General features: G+C 38.6%; 1 protein-coding gene across 2 annotated transcripts; it reads right to left on the bottom strand.

The window, feature by feature from the left end:
• Positions 1–14894: 14894 nt before the first annotated feature.
• LOC117703505 (olfactory receptor 4C46-like) lies at positions 14895–18684 on the bottom strand. Of its 2 annotated transcripts, XM_076929156.1 has the most exons (3): positions 18293–18684; positions 17555–17719; positions 14895–15899 (listed from the first exon to the last, which is right to left on the bottom strand). In XM_076929156.1, exon 3 carries the CDS (start codon positions 15868–15870, stop codon positions 14941–14943), a length of 930 nt encoding a protein of 309 aa, XP_076785271.1. In that variant the 5' UTR covers positions 15871–15899; positions 17555–17719; positions 18293–18684; the 3' UTR covers positions 14895–14940. The 2 variants fall into 2 exon arrangements, with proteins under 2 accessions (XP_076785271.1, XP_034351084.1); XM_034495193.2 differs by lacking the exon at positions 17555–17719.
• Between the last annotated feature and the right edge of the window lie 975 nt (positions 18685–19659).

Genomic DNA, 19659 nt, shown 5'->3' with positions numbered 1-19659 from the left:
GGAAAGAGTTTATATATGTATTGTTTTTCTAAAATTATGTATTCTGAAGAGACGTGTTTGGGAGGAGACTATTCTTGAATGGGGAATTTAATTCCCTATACTTAGAATCTAAGTCTTTCAGTGAACCTGGGTTATTAAGAAAGTGGATACCATGAGAATAACATAGTGCCATAAATATTTTATGTGGATTTGTGATGTATTTTCTCTGTGGACTTACATTGAGAGAGTTGTTTTATTTTCAGTATCAAGTCTTTTCTGAACACTCAACTGCTGCTTACTTGATATCTAGAACAGTGAGGGCATAATTGTTTTCTGATGGACATTGAATAATCATGTTTTCAAATCTGCCCTCCCTTTCTCTCATCTCTAACAATATATTCTATATATTAACTCTCTGTTACATGTACAGTTGATAAAGACTTTTTTTCATTTTGCAGTTTTCCTCTATTCAAGTGATCATGTTCTTTGCTGTAAAGAAGCTTTTTAGTTTCATGTGGTCCTATCTGTCAATTATTGGTCTTCATGCCTATGCTACTAGAGTCCTGTTCAGAAAGACCTTTCTTATGTCTATAAGTTCAAGCCCATTCCCTACTTTCTCCTCTGTAAAAGTCACAATATAAGATCTTATGTAAAGGTCCTTAATATATTTGACGTTGAGATTTGTTCAGGGTGAGAGCTTAGGATCTAATTTTATTCTTGTTTATATAGCTATCCAGTTTGACTAGCACCACTTATTCAAGATGCTGCCATCTTTACAATATATATATATTGTTTGTATCTTCATAAAAAAATCAAGTGGCTATAGGAGTATGGGTTTATATACAGGTACTTAATTTTACTTCATTAGTCAATGAATCTGCTTTTATGACAGTATCATGCAATTTTTATTACTGTGGTTTTGTAATATAACTTAGAATCTGTGATGATTATACCTCCAGCAACTTTTTTTTTTTTTTCAGGATTATCTTAGTTATCCTGGATCATTTGTATTTTCATATTAAACTGAAGACTGTAATGTCAATTTCTATGAAAAACTATGTTGGAATTTTTAAATTTATTTTTTCTAGTATTGAAAAACATTTTCTTTTTTTTTGGTTTTTCGAGACAGGGTTTCTCTGTGTAGTCCTGGCTGTCCTGGAACTCACTCTGTAGACAAGGCTGGCCCATTTTTTTTTCATATAGTATAATTGACTAACAGAAAACAAGCTCAGTGGAATCCTCAGGGTTGCTTTGCTTTGCTTTTTTGTCTCAATGTTTTGTCAGAGCAATGTTTTGATACCTTATAGGTCCTTTGCATATATATTTTGGCTTCTGGTTTTGTGTTTGTTTTTATGGAATTTCTGTACTGAATTTTTTTGGGAGGGGGATTGTGTTATATCTGGAGGTTGCTTTTGTTAGGATAGCCAGTTTTGCAAAACTAATCCTATCAATCTTTTGGTTTCCTCATCTTCTAGTATCATCTTCAATTTCTTTCTAACATGCTTTAAAGTTTTTGTCAAAGGAGTCTTTCCTTAGTTAATTTACTTTAAACTGTTTTATCTTTTTGAGGCAATTGTAAATTGTATATTTCTTTTAATATTTTTTAGCATGTTTATCATTTGTATATAGGAAATATACTGATTTTTCTGTGTGATTTTTATATCTTGGTACTTTGATTAATCAGCTATAAGAGTTTCCTGGTGGAGTCTTTTTGTACAGAAATACATCATCTATAAATAAATATACTTTGACTTCCTAATTACCTATTTATATTTCCTTCACTTTTCTTATTGCTCTAGCTAAGATATCTATTAATATGTTGAGTAGATGAGATAAAGTGGACACCTTTATCTTACTCTTGATTTTAATAGAAGTGTTTTGTGTCATTTTCTGTTTAGGATCAAGCTGATTATGTGCTTTTTATATATTGACTTTATTATGTTGAAATAGGTCTACCATATTCCTAGCTTCTCCAGGACTTTTATCATGAATGGATGCTGAATTATGTCAAAGGCCTTTTATGCACGTAATAAGATGATCATGTGAACCATGTCTTTTAGTCTATTTATATGATGTATTATTTAGGCAAGCCCAAATAGATCACATCAACACATGGAGGAAAAACTAGGCATAAAATTCCAGCCCTAGCCAAAAAAAAAAAAAAAAAAAAAAAAAAAAAAAAAAAACTACTGTTAGCTACTGAGATAGGGAGATTAAGTTTTCTCCAAAAGTTTAGACCATGCCCTAGTGGAAGGTCACACATCCAAGATGGGTTAAGAAAGGAGGAATAAGGAAGGGGGGTGTGAATCTGAAAGGATTTGGGAAGGAGGTAATAATGACCAAACACATTGTAAGTTCTCAAAGAACTAAGAATATATTAGGAGACAGGAAGAAATAAAATGTATCAACCAGAAAAGAAATAGAAAAATTATGCTTATTTATAGATGATATTTTAATATTCTATAAAGACTCAACCATAAAACGAACCAGATACATTTTTTCATCAAAGGTAGATTATAATAAATTTATATAACCAAACCAAATTTGTAGGGTCTAGCCCAGCAAATATTCCTTATCTCCTCATCCTCACATTCTCCTCATCCCTCTAGATATAGCGTGGGTCACAAATCAAGTTCCCAGTCCTAGTCTTGCCATCCATACTTGTGCCACAACCAGCTTGTAGGCTTCTGGTACCCTCCTGAACACTATCTATCTATCTATCTATCTATCTATCTATCTATCTATCTATCTATCTATCTATATTCCACACAGACAGAACTCCAACTACCTTCTATATAAATGGTCTATCCTGGTAAATCTCTCTGACCTTCCCATCTTGAATTTCTCTCTAAACAGCCCAAAATAGCCCTTGTCTTACATTCAGTGTCTCAACCTACTTTGGCCTCCTCTTCTGGTGCCAAAGCGGATATCTAGGCATCTGCTGAGCTATTCCTTACATATCACCCAACCTATAAGCCCCTTCTACATCTCATCCCACCTATTCACCCAGAAAGGTCTATTCTCACATTCCAGACTTGGAACAGGAAGCACACCTGTACACCAGTATAATCCTCTCTGTCTACTTGACTTTATTCCAAACCCAACACATTTCCAAACTGTGTATCCATCCTGCCCATGCACTCTCTCTCTGCCCTAACCTATTCTGTCCACATCAGACTTAGAAGTAAGAAAAGAAGCTCATATGTCCAGATCTTATCTCTGAAATGCCAACCGTATGAATGATCAAAACAGTATCTTCTCTTCAAAATCCACCAGTTTTATCAAAATGCTTCCCAACAAAGAATTTCCCAGATGAACAGAGTATAAAAAAATAATAGTAAACTTCATCAAAGAATTCAAGATGTTTAAGGAAGACAAAAGTGAACAGGTCAACAAAATCAAGAAAGAAAGTTTAAAGAGAATAAACATCTGAGTGATACCCAAGGAAACACAAGTATAAGGCAAATGGGAATGACAAAAATCTTGAACTTGAGGACAGAATTCAATAAGGACATGGAAACAATAAAGGGGACTCAAGCCAAAATGAAGATGGAGGAGAAAACCTCAATAACTCAACTAGAAAACTTTAAAAAATATACTATGAGTAGAAAAAAAAATCAAGCAGTAGATAGAATATCATGACTTGAAGACTAAGTACAGATTCTAGACCAAATAAGCAAAGATATGAAAAAGTTAAAAGCATGCTAGGGAGGAACATACCTTTTCTGTAAATTTTGGATCATACAAAACAAACAAACAATCAACCAAAGAACAACAACAATAACAACACCCCAAACAGTTGTATTGTCAACATAAGGAGAAAAATCCCAAGACAATGGCTTTGACTAGATCTCCCACAAGATCAAAGACGAAAACTTCCACAAAGCAAGGAAAAACATATCCATGCAGATATGTGAAACACATAGAACATCAAATAAACAGGACCAGATAAGAAAATTCCCATGGCATATCATAGTTAAGATATTACAACATAAAACTGGTGGATACACTAAATCTGATAGAAGAGGAAGTCAGGAAGAGCCTTGAACATGTTGGCACAGGAGACAACTTCCTGAACAGAACACCAACAGCTCAGGCACTAAAATGAACAATAAATAAATGGAACCCAGTGAAACTGAAAAGCTTCTGTAAGGCAAAGGACACATAAGTGGATATTTCTGGTTGTGTCATTTGATGCAGACTCACTTGATACTTTGCTAAAGCAGAGTGATGTGATATTTTGCTGAGGCAAGACCTGTGAGAAGACACATGTGGTGACATGTTTGAACTGGAGTGCTGGCTTCTTGGCAAATAGAGACTGGAATCACCCCCAAAGAACTACTTCTAAACAGGTTCACTACCCCTGTCCTATTTATCATCTCTTCTCCCCTACCTTTAGACACTGGGCTAGAAGGGGTGTGTGTGTGAAAGCCCTTATTAAAGTAGGTTTTAAAAAATCTAAGCCTACAAGGGTAACATAAGTAGGACAAAATGGCAGCCTACAGAACGGGAAAAGATCTTCACTAATTCTAAATTTGACAGAGGACTAATATCTAAAATATATAGCAAACCCAAAAAATTAGACACAACAAACCAAATAACCCAATTAAAAAATGGGGTACAGAGCTAAAGAGAGAATTCTCAACAGAGGAATCTCTAATGGCTTAGAAACATTTAATGAAATGTTCACCACCCTTAGTCATTAGGGAAATGCAAATCAAAATGACTCTGAAATTCCATCTTACACACATCAGAATGGCTAAGAGCAAATACTCAACTGACATCACATGTTGGCAAGAATGTGGAACAAGGGAAACATTCCTCCATTACTGGTGGAGTAATGTAGAAATAAAGCAAACTTCTACAACCACTTTGGAAATCAATTTGGCATTTTCTCAGAAAATCAGGAATAGTTCCACCTCAAGGCCTTGCTATAACACTTCTGGGCATATACCCAAAAGATGCTCCACTATACCACAAGGACACTTGCCCAACTATGTTCATAGCAGCTTTATTTGTAATAGCCAGAAACTAGAAACAACCTAGATGTTCCTCAACCAAAGAATAGATAGAGAAAATGCGGTATATTTACATAATGTACCACAGCTATTAAAAACAATGACATCATGAAATTAGCAGGCAAATGGATGGAACTAGAAAATATCCCGAGTAAGGTAACCCAGACCCAGAAATACAGGTGCCAAGAAGTTCACAGTTGTGAGCAGACATTGTTCACTGGAGAGGCCTGTGCAGTAGAGTGTAGATCCTTTCATGTACTGTACTCTACTGTATACCTGCTACTGTAAACTTACTGTAATCACAATACCTCACATGGAAACCAGAGAAGATGCTGGGTCAGCAGCAAGCTGTAGATTTTAAAAATGTTTTTAGTTAAATGTTGAGGAGGGAAAAAAAAGGCTTTTCCCCCAAAGTATCATGTGGGAACCTACAACACCGTGGCCTCTTTCTCTCCTTCTTGATTGTATGAATAACCCTGAGATCACCTCTTAGAACTGGTTTTAACCTTTAGCTGCAGCAACTGTGCTGCCGTGTGTGTGTGTGTGTGTGTGTGTGTGTGTATGATGTTGTACATTGCACATACCCTTGAATCTCCACAGTTTGGTCCCCTTCCTAGCTACTCCTTTATAGTATGTCGAGTTAACAAGTTGGTGACCTGCACAAAGGAGACACAGCTATTTAATCTCTTGCCAGACATTGCCCCTCTTGGTGTGATGAGTTACAGGTCTCTTTAAAAAATCCTTGCTGTCTCAGCAGCCAATCAACTTACAATTTATTTTTTTCTTGGTTTTTGTTTTTTTTTTCCTCTCTAATCAATGTATGGAAAAGTTCTAGGTTTGTGGGAAAAAACAAAAAAACAGAAAACCTCATGTCGGGAGTCCAGCGGTGGTCTGGCAGTGGGGTCCAGGGCAGGCTTTCCACATTGCCAGTGGAGGATCCCACATTCACACAGCCATTGCAGGCGGGTCAGTGGCTGCATCGGCAAGGTTCAGGGTTCCAAAGGCTGGGAAACTGGCAGCGGCAGGCCCAGGTGACACGTGGAGTCTGGTTTTCCAAAGCTTTTATTGTTCATGGCATGGTGAGTGGGTGTAGATGGTGCGTGCTCCCTGCAAAAGCCAGGGGAGCCTGACTTTTATAGGGAGGGGGAATAGGGGAGGGAATAACTTAATTAACTACGCCCCCTGCCTTTAGATAACTCATTAATATTTTAATCTCTGGAGGTGGAGACTCGTCAATCATACCCTCTACCTGCATCCTACATGATTGATGGTGCAGGTTAAATGGCCAAGGCGACATCCCACTCTCTTTTCTTTCATAAAAGGAGGGGCAACGTTGTGTCATCTGTAGTCTGCAAGGTGCAGGTTAATGAGAGATGTGGATTGCACGGAGTAGTCTGGAATCTGGGAGCATGGGGAGATAATTGCCATCCCTGACAGGCAAAGTCCTGTTGGGTCCCTGGCTACCTCAAACCCAGCGCTTTATGGGGGGGGGGCAGGAACAGAGCTGAACGACTTCAGTCCCAGGGGGTCTCTGGGGTTCAAAAGTTCATTTGACCAGGCTATGTCCAAACCATCTCTTCATGGCCCAACATCTTACTCTCTTTTAGTGAAAATTTTGGATGAGGGAGTCAAAAGAAAACACTATGTAGCCCGGAGGGTGTAGCATAATTAAGCCAAGGGTAATGGGAATTGAGTGTATGGTTGGGAAGGCAAGGAATCATTGAATCAATTAAATATAAGTTGTACAGTTTGAGGGTAATGACATCTGATTAATCTAACTAGACATTATGTTTTCCTCACTAACATGTAACTTTAGCTATGTGACTGGCAAAAGAGTTCATCTGTAGCTGGAAGGTCTGGGTCTGTCTTCTGTAGTGAGCATCTCTGGGTTTTGGCATGTATTTCTGGAGTCTGGTGTGGGTCTCTGGATCTCAGCATGCTCTGGGGTCTTCAGTCAGATGAGGTGGCTGGGAGAAAGCAGCTTGGCATCTCAGGCAGGTTCAGGAGGATGGTGTGGACTCTGTTGGATCTGTGGGTATACCTGTAAGATAATCACAGCAGGGAAGCAGCATCTCTGGCAGGTAGATGTCTGTAAAGATGGAAAATTGAGCATTAAATTGCTTGGGAACAAGCACATTATGGACTGTCATTAAGATCCTAGAAAAGCAAAGGTGTGTGAAGAAATTTTAGTTCTGGAAGGTATCTTTGAGTCTGTTTTTGGATAGCTGAGGGAGAAAACATAATGTTAATTATGTATCTAGAATTGGCAGCAACAGTTTGTCTGTAAAGAAATTAGTTGTTAATTAAGACTCAAGAAATGGTGATCAGCACGTTGACTTAAACTGTGGAAGGAAATTAGATGGCTTTTGAACCTTGAAGAAATTATAAAGGTTGAAAAAACATGTTGGACATATATCATGAGTGTTAGAGAGAAAAGGCAGCATTAAAACTAACTAACTAACTAACTAACTAACTAACTAAATAAATAAATAAATAAATTTTTGGTTGAGAAACACAAGCATTGTTGTTTTAGGTGTTCCTGTTAGGGAGAAAAAGAAATGTTTAAAATTTTTGGTTGAAAAACAGGAACGTTTGTTGTTGCAGGTCCTCCTGTTGGGGAGAAGGAGCAGTAATGGTGGGCTTAGAAGCAGTGGGGGAAGGGGCCTTGCTCTGCCATGTGGCGTCTGGGTGCTCTGGCAGAGAGGTTCTGTATTCCCCCTTTGTTTTTCTTAAAAAACTTAAATGTAGAGAAGGAGAAAAAGGCTAACTTTGAAGAAAAGTTTAAGGCAAGAAGAATTGGGGCTTGATAGGAGAGCTAAGAGTCAGAAAGAGTGAGAGTCTGTGTCTATGGGAAAGACACGTGGAAGTTGGATTGGAGCCAGGCAGCTTTTGAGAGAAATTGGCAGGTGGCACGAGGGCAATGGGTGCAGGCAGGATTTTAGATCTGCTGCTTCAGGCAAGCTGGCTGAGCTAAGTAGCTTTAGCTAGCTGCAAATGACTGAGGGTGAGGGGAAGCATAAGCTGGCTAAGGAACATAGGGTTGGGTAGCAAGCAGGGTCCCGCCCTGTTGCTTCAGGCAAGCAGGCTAAGCCAAATAGCTGTAGCCTGTTGCATATGACAGGGTATCAGGGAAAGATGCTACCTGGCAGGGCACTAGGGACTAGAGTTTGGAGCTGGAGATCTTGAGAGAGAGAGAGAGAGAGAGAGAGAGAGAGAGAGAGAGAGAGAGAGAGAGAGAGAGAGAGAGAGAGAGGACAGTCTCAGCTGTGAGAAGGAGTTTCTCAACCAAGGGAAAGAGCCTTAGAAAGAGGGTTACAGCAGGTGCTGTGGCTTGAAGGACAGCTGTTAGCTGTGAAGGAGCCCCCTCTGTGGAGCTGGGGGGATGGGAAGAGTGGGGGACTAGGAAGCCGCTGCCATCTTGCCCTTGAGCTGGAGAACACATGGGGAGAGAGACCTAGTCCTTTTGCACTAGGCAGTAGTTAGACTATAGCTAAGAATCAGGGAGAGAGAGAAAGAGGGGGTAGGTTGGACAGAGAGAGATGTTACTCACGGTTTTTGCAGGCACCAGTAAATATAATTCAAGAAGGGGGCCAGGTTCCACCCCAAGCAGGATATTGAACTTGGCAGCATAAGCACAAGGTTCTGGCTTTAGAGTATTGGGGAGTGGGGGGTGTTTTGTCTTCAGAATATTGAAGGATAAGTTGCCTTGGCCATATTTTCTCCTCACAGCAATAGAAAGGATGCGGAAACAGTCACTTTTTCAGGATCCTGAGTTGTGCTTTGGAAAAAAAAAAATCTGTGATTATTATATAGTTTCTGAAAGGGATCAATGAAATCTTATAACAGTCAGTGGTAGTACAAGGTAATTGGCTGCATGACTAGCTGTTTTTCTTAAATCAAGTATGGCTCCAGGAAACAATTTTGCATCTGTAAATTAGAGAATAAAATCCCCCCATACTACCCCCAAACCTATTTGTTAATTCATAGAAAAATGCAATCAGATGCAATGGATATAATAAGGAATTATAATTAATATTTTTATTCATTTTTAAGAGTGTTCAATGATATTTTACCACCTGTCCAAGACCATGGGGGAAAATTACTTCTAATATGTCTCAAAACCACAACTGTCGCATGAGGCTACCTTCACCCAGTTAATGTGGTGGCATGGCCATGGGGATGTCAAGCTATGATTGTATGTATGTTTTCTGTCACTAGGGATTGAACCCAAAGTCTAAAACATGACAGACAATGATCTTTGTCACTGATCTAATATCCTTAGCCTTCTTTGCTTTAAGACAAGTCAATCTTCAATTTATCCTCTCCCTTCCTCAGCCTCAGGAGTATCTGGGATTCTAGGTATGCACAGTGGTTCTTGTTCTGGGTTTTCTGATCCTGAGATTGGCTCAAGTTCTTTGCTTGCTTCTGCTTCTGCTTCTGCTTCTGCCTTCTGCTTCTTCTTTCCTCCTCCTCTTCCTCTTCTTCTTCCTCGCTCTCGAACTTATTTATTTATTTATTATTAATCATTCCATTCATTTACATCTCAAATGATATCCCATTTCTTGGCTACCCCTCCACAAACACCCATCCCATGATATCCTACTTCCTGGTTATCCCTCCACCAATCGCCCATCCCACTTCTATCCTTCCCCTCCCATTTGCCTGTATGAAGGTACTCTCCCATCCACCCACACTCTTCCACCCCACCGCTCCAGCATCCCCCTATACTGGAGCATCAAACCCCCCCTGGTCCAAGGGCCTCCCCTTCCATTGCTGTCAGGTAAGGCCATCCACTGCTAAGTATGTATCTGGAGCCTTTGATCCCTCCAGGTGCTCTCTTGGTTGGTGGTCTAGAGTCTGGTAGCATTGGGTGGTCAGGCCAGCCTATGTTGTTCTTCCAATGGTGTTGCAATCTTCCTCCGCTCCTCCAGTCCTTCTGCCAGCTCCCCCACCAGGTTCCATCCCTGAGCTCAGTCTGATGGTTGGCTCCAAGCATCCGCATCTTCATTGGTCAGTTGCTGGCCCGACCTCCCCAGGAACTGCCTCACTTGGTTACTATCCGCAATCGCCTCTTGACCACAGCAACAGTGTTGGGTTTGTTGTCTGCAGACAAAATGTATCCACAGGTGGGGCTGTTCCCCAGTTGGCCCTTCCTTCAGTCTCTGTTCCATTTTTGTCCCTGTTCTTCCTTTGGACAGGAACATTTCTGGGTTAAAAACTTTGAGGTGGGTGGGTAGCCTCATCCCTTGACCAGGGACCATGCCTATCTACTGGAGGTGATAGAACTCAACATGTTCTATCACCTCCTTCTCTGTGCATTTTCTTTCTTTCTTTCTTTCTTTCTTTCTTTCTTTCTTTCTTTCTTTCTTTGCAAATTGGATATTTTATTTATTTACATTTCAGATGCCATCCCCTTTCCCCATTTGCCCTCTGGAAATCTCCTATCCCATCCCCCCTCCTCCTTTTGCTTTTATACCATTTTAATTACATGCAAGTATTAAGGTCAGTTCTAGGTTGAGGAACTAGCAATACAACAGATGCAAATAGTCAAGGAACAAGCAAGACAATAAACACAATAGTCAAAGAAGAAGCAAGGTGATAAACGAAATTCTGTGAAAATAGAACTCTTCTCAGTTGCTGCCTTCTGAAAGTTTGCTGAGTGACATTATGAATGACTTCTCTAAATCTAGCTTGTTGTGTAGGAGGAATTACTTGTTAACAAATTTAAAGTTTGTAGAGACTGAGGCTTTTTCCTGCAGTTAAAACCATTGGTTTGCTGCTGCATTCAAAGTTGTTTGTATTATTCAATTTACTGTTCCCATTTCAATCGGGACCCTATGCTGACATTGAATTGCTTTGTGATTTTCTCTGGCTTTTCCTTTTGCTTCTTAGGTGGGTGACATCTTTTTCTTAGCTCCAGGAATTCTGATTTTCTCCTTGAAGCAAAGACTCCTTTGTTGTGCTGATTCCTCTCTTTGTACTAAAACAGATGGTTTGAAAAAGATGGCATCTCCTACCAAGTTCTCTCTGTCACCTCCTGTGACTATTTTATTCCCCCTTCTAAGTGAGATTCAAGCTTTCTCACTTGGGACGTCCTTCTTGTTTAGGTTCTTTGGGTCTGTGGAATGTAGCATGGACATCTTGTACATTTTGGCTAATACCCACTTATAAGTGAGTACATATCATGCATATCCTTTGGGGTCTGGGTTACCTCACTCAGGAGTATATTCAGGAGTTCCATTTATTTGCCTGCAAAATTCTTGATGCCCTTGTTTTTAAGGCTGTCCTTTTTTCCTGTTGACAGTGTCCTTTGCCTTATAAAAGCTTTTCAGTTTTATGAGGTCCCATTTATTAATTGTTGGTCTTAGTGCCTGAGGTATTCAGGAGGGTATTAGGGAGTTAAGGATCAAATGTGATGAGAGACAGGAAAGAGGACTAGAGGGCCAGGAGAATGAATGGGGTGGGGCATGGGGGCATTTTCAGGACATGCCAAAGACCTGGGATGTTGGAGGCTCTCAGAAGTCTATGGTGGGAGGTGACTTTAGCTGAGACTCCTAGCACTGGGAATATAGAATGGGAAGTGGCCAACTTCTGTAACCAGGCAGGATCCCCAATGGAGGGATATGAACACTAACCCATTCATCATAAAACTTTTGAACCAAAATTTGTCCTTTCTACAAGAAATGCAGGGACAAGGATGTAGCAGAGACTGAGGATATGGCCAACCAATAACTAGCATAACTTGGGACTCATCCCATAGGTAAGCATCAACTCATGATATTATTAATGATACTCTGTTATGCTTGCAGACAGGAGCCTAGCATAACTATCCTCAGAGAAGCTCTACCTAGCAGCTAACTGAAACAGATGCAGAGGCCCATAGCCAAACATCGGACATAACTCCAGGAGTCTTACAAAAGAGTTGGGGGAAAGCTCGAGGGACCTGGAGAGGATAGTAACTCCACATAAAGACCAACAGAATCAACTAATCTGGACCTTTGGGGGCTCTCAGTGATTAACCACCAACTAAAGAGCATACGCAGGCTGGACCTACCCCACAACCCCCTCACCACATATATGTAGCAGACGTACAGCTCAGTTTTCATGTGGGTCCCCCAACAACTGAAGTGAGGCCTTGTCCCTAAAGCTGTTGCCTCTCTGTGGATCCCATTCCCCTAACTGGGCTGTCTTGTCTGGCCTCAGTATGAGAGGATGGACCTAGCTCTGCAGAGGCTTGAGAAGTGAGGTGGGGAGAAGGTGGAGAGAAGATTATGTGTTGTGGGGACTGGGAGGGAGGGCAGCAATCAGGATATAAAGTAAATGAATGAATGAATGAATGAATGAATGAATAAATGAATGAATAAATAAATAAATAAATAAATGGGAAAAGGGGCATCAAGTTGGGAAGGAGATGACGTGGGAGTACTAGGGGTAGTTTGAGGGAGAGAGTGGTAGGTGGATATGATCAATGTATATTATATAAATGTATGAAATTTTGAAGAATGAAAGAGTATGTAAAATACTAAAAGACAGACAGACAGTCAGACAGAAGAAACACATTCAAAAGAATTAGCTTTAGGGAGTTTATCACCCAGGGACTTTTAACTGAATTGCTGACATTTTGGTGACATAGTTAGGGTTACTGTTGCTATGATGAAACACAATAACTAAAGCAACTTGGGAGTAAAGATTTAGTTGGTTTATGCTTCTATATCACAGTTTATCATCAACAGAAGTCAGGACAGAAACTTAAGCAGGGCAGAAACCTGGATGCAGAATCTGATGCAGAGAGCACAGAGGAGCGCTGTTTACTGGCTTGCTCTGCATGTCTTACTAAGTCTGTTTTCTTATAGAACCCAGGACCACCAGTCCAAGAATGGCATCCCCCATAAATGGATAGAACCTTTTCTATCAATCACTAATTAAGAAAATGCCCTACAGGTTTGCCTACAGCCTACTCTTTTGGAGGCATTTTCTCAGTTCAGCTACCTGATTCCCTGATGACCCCATCTTATGTTAAATTTACATAAAACGAGCCAGTGCAATTGGTAACTGAATTTTCTTTCCTAGCTTTAAAAATAGCTTTCAATACAACCAATCAAAATGCAGAGTTGTGGAGTCCGATATCTAAGGCTCAGGGAACATTGTAGTAGAGAGGGCAGAAAGATTGTAAGGGCCAGGATTAGAGAGTTTGCTGAGATACTGGGCCTTTTATGAATATCAGAAGCTACACCCATAATGTCTCACCAACATGGTTGCCCAAATGTGGGCTGAGAAAGGATGACATCAATAGACACGCCAATGCAGATGGGGGAAAAGCCACAAAACCTCAGACCTGCACAAAGAACTATGGACAAATAAAGAATGCAGAGTAGGAAAAACGGTCTTCTCCCTGGAAGAACACACTAATTGGTTATCTAATACCAAACTGTCAGCCATGAAAACTACATTTAAAGGGACATGATACAGACTGTGCATCTCTGTGTCTATACATGTATGCCTGTATCTAGCCATTTACCATCTCCTATTGATTTCATGGCTCTAGCAAAGCCTGAAGAATGATAGATCCTGAAAAAATAAAGTATACTGATTAATTATAATCAATTACAGAATATTTATTTTCTGTAAAGAAGGTACTATAAAAATATCTTTTATCCATCCAACATAATTGTCATCTTCAGGACTCACTGCTAAATTAGCTCACCCTTTCTAACTCTTTCTGAATTCTGGCTGGCTGGTTCAATTCAGCTCTTTTCTGACTCAAACTCCTCTCTCATCTGAATGATTCAAACTGCCTTCTCTTAACTTCTAAGTGAATTGTACAGCTTGTTATTAATATAACTCTAGCAACCGGTTCTAATATTTTGGCTCCTTCTCATTCTCTGCTTCATTATGTCTTCACTTGGATCTAGCTTGTTCTCTCTGCAACCTGTCTCTATAAAACTGTGCTTGTAAAAACTGCCTCTGAATTCCACTCCACTGTACTGCCTTTCAACTCACTGACTCAACCAAACTGAGTGACTAGAACACAGAGATTCTCATGCCTCTGTACCATGAGTGCTGGGATTAAAGGCATGTGCTACTATACTTGGACCTAAGCTTGTCTTTACCTGAAACATGGTCTATACCAGGCTGTCTTTGAACTCAGAGGTCTGCTTGCCTGGATCTCTTGGGATTAAAGGCATGATATTCCAGCCAGGTCATACAGATCTGGAAGGTCTTTGGATATGATCCCTTAACATAGGAGTCATGTTGCTAGATTAAAAATCCTCCACAATGTAACATGTGGTTTTTATATGGTAACCATATGAATATATATATGAGGATGAGTGACTGAAATAGTCTAATTTTATAGAATTTCCCAAATATGCAAGGAATAAATGCTGACTTTTCTTGAACCAATTTTCACTCTTTTTAGTGAAGAATTTGTAAATAATTTGCATTAACTAGTTTTTTTTTATTCTTTTTATTACTAGTTCTCTTATTTTTTTTCTCATACATCACATCCCAACCACAGGAAGTTCCCCTCCCCCCACTCCTGCCAGTCCTTCTTCTGACTTCCCCTCTCTCCCAGATCCACTCCTCCTTCATTTCCCTTCAAATAAATGAGCAGGCCTCCCAGGGATATCCAACAAACATGACCTAAGAAGTTACAGACTAGGCCTAGAGTCTCATATCAAGGCTGGAGGAGGCAGTGAGCCCTGCTTAGTTGATTCTTACAGAAGCAGTGAGAGGGGGATGGGATAGGGGGTTTGTGGAAGGGAAACCAGAAAGGGGGATAACATTTGAAATGTAAATAACATAATCAAAAAAAAAAAAAAAAAAAAAAACCCAATAAAAAACTAGTTTTCTTCTTATCTAATAAATATGTTTTGTTAAAATTATAGAAAGTACCTGTTTTATTTTCTGATTCAGTTTAATTTATGCTGTGTTCCAGCTAAGTTTATTTATCACTTGAAAGAATTTTAGTGCTACTCAATTTCTTAATGGCATCTTTCATCTGAGCATTTCTTAAAGTGTAGATTAAGGGGTTTAACATGGGAGTTATCATAGTGTAGAACATAGCAACTGCTTTATCAATGGGTAAGGTAGCTACAGGTCTCATGTATACAAATATGCAGGGTACAAAGAACAAGACAACCACTGTTACGTGTGAAATACAGGTAGAGAGGGCTTTGTGCCTTCCCTCTGCACTATGGTTCTTTAGGGAGCGCAGGATGGCAACATAGGAGACCAATAGAAGAAGGAAGTTTAGCAGACAAATGAAGCCACTGTTGGCCGCAACAAAGAGTCCAAGAGTGTGAGTATCGGTGCAGACAAGGTTGAGCAAAGGATTAAGATCACACATAAAGTGATCTATGATGTTAGGGCCACAGAAAGGCAATTGGAAAATGAACAGGATCTGTATGGTGGCATGAAGAAATCCTCCCAACCATGACACTCCCACTAGCAGGCTACATAGTCTTCGACTCATGATGGTTGCATAATGAAGGGGTTTGCAGATGGCCACATAGCGATCATAGGCCATTACTGTCAGCAGGATGATTTCAGCACCTCCAAACAAATGCTCCCCAAAGATCTGAGTCATGCATCCATTAAATAGGATGGTCTTCTTTTCACAAAGTGAATCTGCTATAAGTTTAGGGGTGCTAACAGAGGAATAACAGGCATCAATAAAGGACAGGTAAGCCAGGAAAAAGTACATGGGGGACTCTAATAATGACGTAGAAGTTATGGTGACTATAATGAGAACATTTCCTGTTATAGAAATGATGTAGATAAGAAAAAACACAATGAATACAATTTTCTGCATCTTTGGGTTCTCTGTGAGTCCCAGAAGGATAAATTCTGTCACATTGTTTTGGTTCTCCATTTACTTCATATGATGGCTGGTTATATCACCTGAAAAAATATCAATGCAAACATGAATCTATTAAAATTCCCCAACTTAATAGGTTTCAAATCTTTATATACTATTTATCTATGAACTTTAATAAGGCTTTCATTTGAGTTCTAAAAGTTTTTGAATTCTTCAAATTGCTTCTTAGGTGACAACTCTCTTAAGAGAATCAATATGAGGAACTTTTATAAGTATGTAGGGCAGGAGACAGCTGAATATATTACTTTAGTAGATTCTGTGCTAGTGGTAGCTAAGCTTTAAGGAAGAGGTAGATTGTGTGTGCAAAGAAAATGAATGAAAAACTATAGCATTTTTTCCTATGTCCATGTGAAATAAGGAAACTTGGCAGGTGTATGACTATAAGTGGGATGATAAAAAGGACATTGAAGAAGGGAAACTATTAGATACTAATGTAGTAAAGTTGTATATGTGAGGTGGATGAGGGAGTCTGAGGTTGAGTACTAGAATGAAAGCCAGAAATAGGAGTTCAAGCCCTATTTAGAGTAGGGTGTAACTGATGACAGTGTAGAAGATGTAAGGGCTGTGGTGGAAGGTGAAAAGCAGGGGTAGAGGAGTATGGGAGAAGAGAGGAAAAGATCAAGAAAGAGCACTTTTTTTTTTTTTTTTTTGCTTGAAAAATGATAGAGGGAAGTCTGATACTTTGTGTTCTAATAAAAATCTGAACTAACTGATCGTGAGGTCCCCAGGGGTAGAGAGGCGGTAGAGAGAAGAATGAAGGAGCTGAAGGGGTTTGCAGGCCCACCAGAGCTCCCAGGGTCTAAACCATCAGGCTGGGAAACACGCATGGAGGGACCCATGGATCCAGCTGTATATGCAGTGGAGGATGGCCTTGTCAGGCATTGGTGCTCCGGAGAGGAGGTCCTTCGTCCCATGAAGGCTAAATGCCCCAGTGTGGCGGAATTCAAGGGCAGGGAAGGGGGTAGTGGGTAGATGGGTGGGACACACCCTCTTTGAAGCAGTGGGAGAGGGGACTGGATAGGGAGTTCCTGTGGAAGGTAAGAGGGAAAGGGGATAACATCTAAAATGTAAATAAGTAGAATATCCAATAAAAAATAAAGTCAAAATGCTTATTAAATCGAATGATGTCACAGTAGTACTGTATGCTTTCATGTGATTGAATTTTTATGGGGCATGACAGTTTCCTGTGCACATATTACTTTCTTAATGTTTATAACAAATTGTATGGTTGACATTGTTTTATCTGTTTTTCAAATGACTCCAGAATAATGAAGATTAAATGTGACTTGGCACAAGAACAACATTGCTTAATCACCGGTCTAAGTGCCTTCTGAATTTGTAGATATTTTCCAATTAAATTCATTATATTTTAAAGAGATGGTTACAATAGCTATTTTTACATTATTTAAAATACTAGGAAAATAGAACCAAATAAATTAGCAATAGAATCCAACATTCAAGGAAATAATAAAGAACAGTCAAGTTTGCATTTCAGGTTAGTTTTATGTATTTATTATTTTACTTTAAAGTCTTGACTTACATTCTATATCCTTATAATAAGTGAGTTTTAATAGTTCTATTTAATCTTTTTATTATGGCCAAGATAACACAATTATTTTGAGACTATCCTAAAATTAAACTTATGTGGAACATTTTAGCCTCTTTCATGGTCACTCACCTCTCCTTTAATACAAGTACAAAGTGAAGGCTCTAGGACTGTACTTCATGACACGGATATCGATTTTATAAGGAGATAAAACTCCAGTTTAGAATCCTGGTTTTTCCATATGTGATTTCTTTTTATCTTAGGTGCATTTCTTGGCATGTTGTAGTTTTATTTACTCTTTTATAAAGTGAAATATTATAAGACATTTTACAGATTGTTATGAGAATTATTGTAAAGAACATAAAGGAAATCATACCATAGTCTTATACAGGCAGTATAAAAAAATAGATCAATAGTATAAAGAAATACTTAATTGCCAGTAAGCTCAGGGAGAATTATCAGTGTTACTCTCTATGGTACCAAAAACTCATGTTATCCATCACAGTCTTCCCAGGAAGGGTTTTCTATAAGCATGGAATAAACCTTTCATAATTTATGTCACCTGAATTTGTATTTAAATCTTTTGTGCATTTGGAATATATCGAAAATTTCATAATTTGTTTGTATTTTTTTTGCAGGAGGTAGTCCATGGCAAATGCATGATGTTTTGCTTCAGAATGTTATGTCCTATAAATCCTTTAAAATGTTAAATTTCAATTGTAAAATCATGTGAGTGAAACTTCTTAATACTTAAGTGTTATAGACTTAAGGTGAGGATAAAACTAAATATATTTTAAAGGCATTGAAAACAATTATTATACACAGAAAGTAATAATCTTCTATAATTATCAATATCAATATAAATCTTACCTTAGTAATCTTAGTTGGTTCCAATGATGTCTGGAAATGCTTAGACACAATATCATCTTCAAACTGACCTTCTATTCAAATAATGAATTTCAATGTGAAACATAAGCCACACTTAGAAAAAGAATCACTTAGATAAGTTCATATGAAATCAAAAGTTGAGTCTGTAAACCCAAATCTTCTCTTTTATAATAAAGTCTCAAAGCCTATGTTGCAGAAAACTTGAGATTTGAAGTTTTAATAGATTTATATGGAGAAATATTTTATGCAAAACTGTTGTTCTTGCAGGGCAGAAGGCAGAAAGAATGGAAGAAATAAATTTAGACAAACCATGTTACTCATGATGAATCCTGATCTTGAGATATTAACAGCAAATCTGTTTTTATCATGGACTATACACATATTTAAAGAGGACACTACACAGATGCAGAGGCATTATCTTGTAGCTGTTGTTTTTTTTTCTCCTGGGATTAATTATCTCTTTTGATGGAAAGGATTTGTCTTGGAAACAGATATTCTGGGGAGATATTATTGGAATAAAAAACATTGTTGAGTGGGAGTTGCATTTTCTGAATTAGAATGAAAGCTTGTAACATTCCTTTATCTCTATTATCTCAGGTTAAGAAATCCAAGTGTTACATCAATATCACGGTGGCATAACTTCAAGATATTAAACTGTGGCTTAATTTTGTTGTTGAGCCATGCCACTGAAGCAGCTTCAATTTTCTTATAAACATTAAAGTTTCTCAGAAAATTTACCTTGTCTTGCTAGAGCAATGAGGACATTAATAGGAGCCTTTAAACTAAATCTCCCTAAATACTGGTTTCCTTCCCAACTACCTCTTGGTATCTTTTATAAAAATAAATTTAAGATTAATTAATGAATTTTTATATGTATACAATATAACATAACAACAACAAGTAAGCTTAGCAAATAATTTAGCATCCTGGTTAACTGCTTTGTTTATAGTAAGAAAACTCTCATGGCAAATTTCAAGTTTCCAGATTTCCTCCCTCGTCAAAGTCCTTGGCAATCACCTTTTTATTTTTGGTATCTATGGCATTGGCTATTTTCTGTTCCAGAATATAGGTGAGATTATATATATTTGGATTTCATCTGGTTTCTTTTTCTTAACGTAATGCCTTCCAGGTCCACAAGCATTGCTCCAAATGGCAATTTTTTTTCATTTAAAAGATGGAATGGTATTACATTTTGTATATGGGATCTTCTTCTCTCAATCATTCTGTATTCTTTTGTATTTTGATGGACAATTACACTAATTTCATATCTCATCTATTATAAATAGTGCCGAAACAACCATTTTCCTTATAGTTAAGCATGATGAACACCTTTTCTAAATATTATTGGT

Source organism: Arvicanthis niloticus, chromosome 2, assembly GCF_011762505.2.
Source record: "Arvicanthis niloticus isolate mArvNil1 chromosome 2, mArvNil1.pat.X, whole genome shotgun sequence".
NCBI lineage: Eukaryota > Metazoa > Chordata > Mammalia > Rodentia > Muridae > Arvicanthis > Arvicanthis niloticus.
This window is presented reverse-complemented; position numbering and strand designations above follow the sequence as displayed.

Excerpts from the sequence above, each read along its gene's own strand:
- LOC117703505 (XM_076929156.1), bottom strand. The coding sequence starts at position 15,870 with ATGGAGAACCAAAACAATGTGACAGAATTTATCCTTCTGGGACTCACA.